This window comes from Mastomys coucha, unplaced genomic scaffold (assembly GCF_008632895.1).
Source record: "Mastomys coucha isolate ucsf_1 unplaced genomic scaffold, UCSF_Mcou_1 pScaffold22, whole genome shotgun sequence".
Lineage (NCBI taxonomy): Eukaryota > Metazoa > Chordata > Mammalia > Rodentia > Muridae > Mastomys > Mastomys coucha.
This window is the reverse complement of record NW_022196905.1, coordinates 157300348-157309982: the sequence shown is the minus strand read 5'-3', so window position 1 is coordinate 157309982 and position 9635 is coordinate 157300348. Positions and strand designations below refer to the sequence as shown.

Sequence of the window (9635 nt, the reverse complement as noted above, 5' to 3'; positions counted from 1 at the left end):
CTCTCCTCTTTCTCCCTCTCCTCCTCTTTTCCTTTCTCCTCTTTTGGCTTAATATTTCTTATGGTATTAACTGATTTCTGTGAAGTAACCAAGGTAGTTTTGGCCGGTTATTGTATGTACAAAAATCCTTTCAACTGCATTCTAGATTGTTCCAGTTTCCTTATGCCTTGAGGCATCCAGGGACATTCCACTTTTCTGTAGAGGGTGCCTCTGTATCTAACACCCCACCCAGCCCTCTTCTTCCTGGAAGATGGAATGATTAGAGAAGTGGCAGGCCCACAGCAGGTCCCTGCACTGAAACCTCCCTGGAGCGCCATTCGCCATTCATGTTTCCTTGCTACAACACAACGCTTACTAAAAACAGCCTATTTTGGCTCAATGAAGCTATGGTCTCCCTCTGTACACTGGCCTACTGTCAGTCTCCCTACCCCCCCCCCCAGAGACATACAGACATAACCAGAGGCAATACACTCCAGCTCCCCAGAATCCCCCATCTGTCAGGTTGACACCTAAAATTAACCTTCAGAAAAACCATACTGGCCTGAGTCCACCTCTCTAGGACTCCAGCTAGGAAGCTAAGAGCTCTCAAAGCTGGTAGGCAGGGACCTTACACTGAAAGGAACCAACAAACAGGAAGGTTCCGGGTTCTGTCTACAAAGTTGCTAGCCCTTTGATGCTTTCTGTTAAGCCTTTGTACTATTGTAAAAAGAAACAAAGCGTTGGCCGGGTCTCTTCTTGTCCCTCCAGAACTGGAGGAATTCCTGAACTTTCTTCTCATATCAGTACAGTTGCTTGAGTGCTGTAAGAACCTTGGAAAAGGGACACGATTAGAGACACTGGTTATATTATCGGCTCTGACTGACTGAAAAGGTGTGCAGTGATGTGTCCGGCGTGATTAGACCTATTGTATTTGCAGCTGCTTTTCTAGAGTTAATATTTGGCTGGCGTCTCGGCGGTAGGGTCTCGGCCGTAGGGTCTTAGCCTTTCACGCAGCTCACTGCCTGGCAGGCTGAGGAAACTTAGGAGACCTTAAGATCTGGCTAAGAAAGGAATCCACCCAAGTCATTGCTACGAAAGCAAAGTCCTGTGCTGGAATTCATGACTTCATTTTGTAGTCTCAGGTAGCTTTTTAAAAGACAGATCTGAGATTCCCTAGACTGTGGGGTGGGGATAGAGGTGGAGTCCAACAAGATAACTTAAAGCAGCTTTCTGATAAATGACTTTTCTGGCTATGTGTGAATGTTTGTGTTGTCCCCTAATTCATAAATTGAAGTCTTTTTTTTTTTTTTTCGAGACAGGGTTTCTCTGTGTAGCTCTGGCTGTCCTAGAACTCACTCTGTAGACCAGGCTGGCCTCGAACTCAGAAATCCGCCTGCCTATGCCTTCCAAGTGCTGGGATTAAAGGCGTTCGCCACCACCGCCTGGCCCACAAATTGAAGTCTTAATCCTGAAGGAGACAGAGCGAGGGTGTGAGGCCTTGGGTCATGCCTCAGAGCCTCAAGATGGCGTTAGGGCCCTGAGCTGGAAGCGCCAGAGGTGTCTGCCCTTTCCCACTGAGAACATGGACGGGAGGCAGCAGACTTTGTGGTTAGGTTATCTGCTGGTCTCCAGAGCCGTGAAAACATAGTACGCAGTCCCTTAAGCCACTCAGCATAAGACATTTTGTTATGGCAGCATAAGCAGATTAAGGTACTGCCCTCATGTGAATGATTGGTCAAAAGCCATTGAGAACAGGTTTGTGAGCAAGAATAAGCAGTCAGTACAAAGATACTGTGTAACTCTCAAGGTTACTGGCTTGGTTTACTTCTGACCACTGATAAGAAGACTGTTTGGAAAGATTCTGTTTCAGTAGAAAACTGTAGCACCCCACAGTACGGAGCCTCAGTTTTCCCCGTCTCTGCCCACATCTGCTGCTGCAGCACCACAAACCAAAGTTTCACTCTCCTGCTTCCCTCCCTCCTAACTTGGAGACTGTGTGAAAGCTGCTATTTTCCCAGAGTCTAAGAAGTGGGGCTATTTTAGACAAGCCTGTTGTCCACACCCAGGCCTTTCAACACAATCTACGATGGACTCAGATGATGCCTGGTGACCATTACCTGCATTCTGTCTCCTTTTACCTTCCTAGAAATCCCCTTCATTAAATGCCCGATGACCAACAAACCCCTGATCATATCTGAGGCACCAACCCCAGAGGGTGTTTAGCTGGTGCCTAACAAGTGGCTGGATGGGAAGTATGTTCACGAGGGACCTCAGATGGCGGACTCCACCTTGTCAGACTCAAACCATCCTCTCTGAACCCTTTAGCAGGTCCGACCATGGCTTTGCTCTCCAGCCTTTTAGGACCCCGTATTAACAAGGAGCCTGTCTAAAAGCTTGTGTGGGCTAGGGTGTGTAATTTGGGAGGCAGCTCAGTGATAAGAGTGTGTGTTTACTGCTTACCGGGCGCTGGGTACCATCTCCAGCACTGGAGCAAAGAATGCTGCTGACTCTGCTTATCCAGCATCCTCATTATAGATATTGGATCTAGTTCCTCATCCTTTACAACCCCTGGGTGGTGTCTTCCCACCTTCCCTGCCTTCAGCAACATCAGGTCATTAAGGTCAGTTGAGCTAGAATACCCCACCCAACCCCACCCCTGAGGTCTCCTCTTTTTTTTTTTTTTTTTTTAATTTTACAGTACACTGTAGCTGTATAGATAGCCGAGAGCTATCGAATGTGTGGCTGCTGTTGATCTCTAGACCTCTGCCAGGCCCGGCTCGCTCCGGTGTAATTTACTGCAGCTGTCTTCAGACGCACCAGAAGAGGGCATCTGATCTCATTACGGCGGGTGGGGGGGTGGGGGTGGGGTGGTATGTGTGTGTACCACCATGTGGTTGCTAGGATCCGAACTCAAGACCTTTGTAAGAGCAGTCAGTGCTCTTACCTGCTGAGCCATCTTGCCAGCCCCTGAGGGCTCCTCTTAGGGACTGTACACATGTATGAATACACCCAGGAACACAAACAGGCTCTCTGTATCTATATCCCTAATTGTTCTCAGTGTATTGGGGGAACCCACTTTCCCTCCGGGGGAGCCCTGCAGTAGTCCTACAGCCTATTGAGGTGGTTCTGAATACAGCCTTCCTCGCCGATGTTTTACCAAGTGCCATGAGTAATCTTTAACACCTTTCAAATGATTATGACTTTTAAAGAGGGAATAAATATCCCCGTGACATTGAAGACTTGAGAGTGAATCATATAAGACACCAGACTCAGAAGCACTTTTAAAAATAGAGTCCACGAAGGAAGGGCAAGTGTAGTTACTATTCTTCTTGGTATTTTATTATAATCATATCATTTCCTGAGGAGGAAACGGAAAATAAGGAAAAGGCCTTGGCCTTTGGCTGGTCTGGGACCGTGAAGGGAGAGGGTGAGCCAGGAGGAGGAAGCTACTGTCCCTGGGGCCTGTGGGTGGGGAGGCCTTCAAGGATGTGGGCACTTCTCCTCTGCTTTCAGTGGGGGACACTTCCACTCTGCTTTCAGACTGTTAGGAGTGAACACTGCTCGCTGCACAAGGGAAGAACAAAGCAGTGCCCATTACTGGTAGCCCTCGGCGCTTGCCAAGAGAGGAGGCTGGCTAATGGCCTCAGTTGCTGCACTCTCATGGTCATTTCTGTCTATGGGAAGCTCTACCCCCGTAGCAGAAGAATTTTGCTCAGGTTACCCCGGGACAGAAAGGACCTATGTACTTCCCAATAGATGCCTAAGCCCTGTTTGTGATGACTGTCCCCTTCGGTCCGTTATCTGTGAACTAGAATTCTCTGAAGAGGCGGTCTGGTCTCCATATCAAAGATCCTGCAGCTGCTAACCTTGGCTGTATAGAGCAGCAGTTCTCAACCTGTGGGTTGAGACCCCTGTGGAGGTCGAAGGACACTGTCACAGGGGTCATTTAAGATCGTTGGAAAACACAGATTTGTTTTGTTTTGTTTTGTTTTTGTTTTTTCAAGACAGAGTTTCTCTGGGTAGCCCTGGCTGTCCTGGAACTCACTCTGTAGACCAGGCTGGCCTCGAACTCAGAAACCCGCCTATGTCTGCCTCCCAAGTGCTGGGATTAAAGGCCTGTGCCACCACTGCCTGGCTGCACTTTATTTTCAAAGATAAGATCTCTTAAGTCAGAGCACACTGATTGGCCTCGCAGAGTGGACACTGTCTTCTGCCCACCCCATTACATCACCATACCCAGATGTGTGTGTGTGTTTGTGTGTGTGTGTGTGTGTGTGTGTGTGTGTGTGTGTGTGTGTGTGTATCAGCCTGAATGGCACCCGGTCTGTACCACGACTAAAAATGGAAGTTGAGGACCAAGGTCCAACTGGCACTGCCAACCCACCTGCCTGTCTTTTCTGGGCCCTGGGACCCTTCCCTGGACTCTGGTTGACTCTTTCCTGCTCTGGTCAACACGTGTCCATCTTTCCATCAGAGCAGGCCTCAAGGCAGCGCCAAGTGACCACCGATACCTATGCATGAGCCCTTCTCTTTCTCTAGTACCCCCCTGCGGCCCTTGCAGGTGCCCCCACTCCGGTGGTCCATATCCATGAATGGAACTTTTAGGATCAGCATCGACCCCTACCCCTCGGTCTGCGGTCAGCGAAGCCCCGCCCTCGGCCCCCCGTAGCACCAACTGGGCGAGCATGCGTATTGCGCAGCCCCACCTCTGCGTTGCCTTGGTGATCCAGGATGGACCACGCCCATCGGGCTGGGTGAGCGGAGGGCCGGGAGTTGAGGGGCGGCCGGTGTGAAATGTCACGTGGTTTTGATGCGCCCGGGTTCCAGGTCGCTTGGTAAAGCACTGGCTCCGCTGGATTCCCCCTCGGGGAGCTACTTAAGGAGCTTGGGGCGGTCTTGGGGAAGCGGGGGACCCGCGGGCTGAGTGTCAGGGTGGGGGAGGGCCCAGGGGGCAGGGGACCTGAGGGACCTGAAGGCTGGAGGAGGGTCTGGGGGCGGGCAGGGGGCGGGCAGGGGGCGGGCAGGGGACGGCCGCCCGCAGCTGACCGCCCCTCCCCGCCCAGTCCTCCGCACCGTCCCAGCGCCGCGGCGGGCCGGGCGTCCTCGCTCAGTCCCGGAGCGACGCTGCGCGGAGCGGTCGAGCACCCGAGATGTGGAAGCTAAGCCGAAATCGAGTGCTTCTGGACGAGCCCCCCGAGGAAGAGGACGTGCTGCGAGGGGCACCGCCGGCATCGGCAGCCGCCCCGGCGCCGGTGAGGGCACGCGTGGGGGCGCAGGTGCGGGCCGCGGGGTGCTCTGGAGGCCAAGTGCAGGTGCATGGGGTCGCGTGCGGAGCGGGCAGGGACCCGACGCTTCTCGGGGCTGCGAGGTGACTGCCCCGGAGGACCCCTCTGATCAGTGGCCGGATCCTGCAGGTCGTGGGCCCCAGAGCCAGCAAGTGTTGGGTACCGCGGGGACGCGTACCCCGGGCACTGTCCGCACTGGCCGGCGGAGCTGCCCTTCGCTCTACTGCCACAAGGGCTCTAGGGTTCGGCCTGAGACACCGGGGACGCGGGTGACCGCTTCCAGGCCAGGTATTTCCATTCCGGGGTGGGAGAGACCGAGAAGTCCTGAATCATGGTGCCCGGGACGGCGGTTCGCTCAGACTTAAAAGCTTGGTTTTTTTGTTTTTGTGTTTTTCCTTTTCTTTTTAATTTTTCTTTTGATGACTATAGTATAAAAGTGTGCTGAATATTTATTTGCACAACACGTATTTCCTTTTTTAAAGCCTTTGATCCCCTCTCGCCCCCCTCCCCCGGAAGAAAAGATCAGAGACCTTTATACAGAAAAAGCTTTGGCCCGACAAGTGTAGAGATATGCTTGGAATGTCTAGAATTTTTTAATTAACAGGATCCCAGGTGGATCTGTATGAGGCTTCCCCACCCACCTTCTCGGTACACTTTCCATTCCCTCTCGTGCTATGAAATATAGGTCACAAAATAAGCCAATTTTTAAACATAAAGTTTTTTTTTTTCTAACATATTGTGAAAACTGTAGATGTTGCAAATCTTTCTTTTGAAAACTTGGAAGGAGTCCCGAGATTGCCTCTTCCCTAGTCAGAGCAAAAGAACGTCTGTTAGGAGTGAAATTTCATTGTAAGGCATTTCTCGGGAATTGATAACGCTGACAGCACACAGACCGATGAGTGTAAGCTTTTAGGTATGGCTTGTATCTGAATTTACATTCGTGAAGTTCCCTTTTGGTATCCCTAGAGTTAACCTACCTTTTATTTTCCCAGCCTTCAAGGTTTTGTAGCTGGATGGCAACTCTTAAACGCAATAACGGACATTTGTTTGTGGTCTTTAGATTTATTTATTTTTATCATCTTCTAGCCAGCAGTATGTGTTTAAGATTGCTTCACATGTCTTTTCATGATTCAATAGTAAGTTTATTTTTGGCACTGAATACTGTCCCTTTGTCTCGGGAGACCAGTTACCTGTTTACCTTCAGGACATCTTGTCGCTTCCTCCCAAGCTTAGATAGCTGTTGCTGAAGTTCCTGTAATCAGGCAGGGAGGGCTCTCAGTAGGTCATTCAAGTAAGAGAATGTGACTGTTGGGGTGTCACAGTGTGTGTGTGTGTGTACATGTGTGTATGACCGTGAGTGCAGGCAAGTGTGCATATGAAGGTCAGAGGACAACTTTAGAGTTCTTGCCTTCCACATCTGTGAGCAGGGTCTCCTTGGTTTTACCAGTTCCTAGCTTGCTCCCCTCTGCCTCCATCCCCCAGCTCCTGCCCTGTCTGAAATCCAGCTCTGCTTGTGGGGCTTGCAGAACAAGCACCTGAACCTGCGTGGCCACCCCCACACCCGCACCCTCCCTCCCCTCCCCCCCACCCCAGCTTCCCCCCATTCCCACCGATGCCCTCTCTCCACCACTGCCCAGACTAGTTTTTACACACAGGAACACATTGCTCTGTACTTTAGACTATTGGTTTTGTGTTGTTGTTGTTCTTGAAAATAAATGTCTTATGGGTAGCATTAATGGGACTTTAGTGGCTTATCAAAAACTGTGAATATGAAGTTGGAAGGAGACCTTGTGGGGAGTGATGGGTGAGTTGGGGGGGAGTCGAGGGTAATATGATTGGGTTTCATTGTTTACATGCACGAAATGTTAAAAAATAAACATTATAATTGAAATAGAAAATAAAAGATTAAAAAGAAAAGAAACATCTGTTTGCATTAAAATTTAAATATAATTTAATATAAATATGTAATAAATGTATAACGAAATTCAGTGAGGCTTACAAGGACCATTCGTTCCAGCCATCCCATAAGGGGAGATAATGGTTTTTAATAAATTTAGTGTCTACTTTAAAAATTAAAGTTGATGATGCATATAGTACAAGATTTCTAAATGTTGTTAGGTCATAACTCCTTCTGTCTCAAAAGATGCATTATTAAGCTTATTTTATACCCATTAAACACTTCTGCAGATATATAAATAAGCTTACAACTGTGCATTTGCTTGTCAGCGGCAGACAGCTGTATATATCTTGCATCGCTCTCTTCCGTCGAGGAGTTTCATGAAACACTTGCTGCTCTAGCTTCCCTAGTTAAAGACCCTCCAAGGCTGTGTGAGTCAGTGCGTTAGGTAAATGTGCGGGGTCTGCTTAAGTAGGCCTTTCTGCACTTGTCCGCTTCCTTACAGCTTTTGTGGTAATACTAAGAGAGGACTGTAAGGGCATGGCACGGCATAGGCACTGTTTAGACAGGCTTCTCCCTCCCTACACCTGAGCTAACTGTAAGGATTCACCATTCAAACTGTAAATTAATACCCTTGCAAACCAACTGGGGAAAGTATGCCACATTTTCCTGTGAATCCCCCTAAGGCTTAGGTACACTCGCGCGCACTGAAATACATGCCTTGACCAGTTCGAATTGGGTGATGGGGAGAATCTGGGTGACCAGATTGCTCACACCATCCTTTGTGGGAACTTCAGGGGCTCTGCTCGTTGACGAACACTCATTGGTGTGAATTTGGGATGGACAGGATTGTAAAGTGCAGCATCTGTACTTGGCTTCTCTTCTAAGTCTACTAAGGGAACCCTGGTATCCTTTCTGAGGGGGTAAAGTGGAAACTGTCCTACCTGCCCCCACAGCAAACACTTTATTCCATTTCCCATGCGTCATTTTCAAAACCAGAAGCCAGCTCGAGGTGGGCCTGTGAGTGTCAGCTGCAGATTACTGTCCGTGCCAAGAGCGTCTTTATTCTTTGTGGGTCTCTGGTTTTACATTGTCTGACTGCCTTGGCTTGTTTGGGTGGCCTCAACAAAAAGATAAGCTGATGCCTCCCACAGCAAACACTGATCTCCTGGGGTTCTAGAGGCTCCAAGTCCAAGATTAAAGTGCCTTGGATTCTTTCTACTTGTGTCATACGACCCTTCAGACAGAAAGCTAACAGTATGGTTACTCTTGTTCTCCTATAATCTGCCTTTTGCCTTTCTCTTCTCACTTAATGTTGTTAGATAAATGTGCCAGTATCCATCCAATTAGGTCTCAGAATGTTTGAGCTTACTGAGTTGGGTTGTTTTTTTATTAAAGATTTATTTATATGTATATGAATACACTGTCGCTGTCGTCAGACACCAGAAGAGGGTGTCAGATCCTATTACAGATGGTTGTGAGCCACCATGTGGTTGCTGGAAATTGAACTCAGGACCTTTGGAAGAGCAGTCAGTGCTCTTAACCTCTGAGCCATCTCTCCAGCCCCACGCATTTTCTTTTTTAAAAGCAGTGCTGAGATATCATTCATAAAACATTGTGCTCTACCCTGAAATATGGCACCTGAAGGAGCACTGTACTCGGCAGCTGTGAGGCCCCGGCCTCGGCCTCTCCTCATAGCCTAAGGAACCACCATACTTTCCGCTGCTGTAGCTTTTCCTATTTGGGAATGCCGTATGAGTGGAGCCATGTAATGTTGTGGGGTTTCTGACAGGCCTTTTGTACCTAGCACGCCATATCTTGCAGGCATCAGTCCACACTGTTTTGTGTCTAAACACAACGTTGGCCGGATGTCCTACAAGCTCTGTTTATCCTGTATCCTCCGATGGTTGTTTGGATTGTGTTTCTACAACAGTGTTGGTATAACCGTCCGTGGACAAGATTCTGTGTTGACCTGTTTCTATTTTTGTAGCTATGACCCTAAGCATGAAAATGGCCCTACGGTTGATTCCCTGCTTAGTCGTCGATTATGAAACTGCCACCCCAAAGGCTGGACCAGTTTCCACCCCATCAGCTGTGCATGAGGATTTTGTGTGTTCTGTATTCCTACCAACCCCTGTTCATAGCTGACCTTTTATTCTATCGACCCCAGTGGGTGTAAAGTAGTTTTCAATCTCATTTTATGTTTCCTTGGCAACTACTGAGACTTTCAATTTGGTCTCTATTCATTAAAAAGAATCAGCGACTCATAATTTCTGTTTTGTTTGGCAGAGTTTCTGCCCTGTAGCCCAGGCTGGCCCTGAACTCACAGAGCTCCACTTGCATCTGCCTCTGGAGTGCTAGGATAATGGTGTGCGCCAGCAGCTGGCTCAGTGACCCATAGTTCTGCTGCTGAAATGTAAAGTTCTCATGTGTTCTAGATAAAGCCTCCTGCCTGCCTGCCTGCCTGCCTGCCT

At 49.0% G+C, this 9635-nt stretch overlaps 1 protein-coding gene and 1 long non-coding RNA gene across 4 annotated transcripts in view; one reads left to right on the top strand and one right to left on the bottom strand.

Annotated features, from left to right (window-relative positions):
- Positions 1-3291: 3291 nt before the first annotated feature.
- Positions 3292-5271, bottom strand: LOC116068954. The gene is made up of 2 exons (XR_004109769.1): positions 4686-5271; positions 3292-3543 (listed from the first exon to the last, which is right to left on the bottom strand). It is a non-coding gene; the product is annotated as an uncharacterized LOC116068954 (long non-coding RNA).
- Positions 4692-9635, top strand: part of Tdrp (testis development related protein) — a 21793-nt gene continuing 16849 nt past the window's right edge. Inside the window, exons 1-2 of one of the 3 annotated variants that reach the window (XM_031339169.1) lie at positions 4692-4733; positions 5043-5231. In XM_031339169.1, the coding sequence (XP_031195029.1) occupies positions 5130-5231 (102 nt within the window). In that variant the 5' untranslated portion in view covers positions 4692-4733; positions 5043-5129. Of the gene's footprint in view, positions 4815-5042; positions 5256-9635 lie in introns of all 3 variants that reach the window. The other 2 variants (XM_031339167.1, XM_031339168.1) reach the window with 2 other exon arrangements.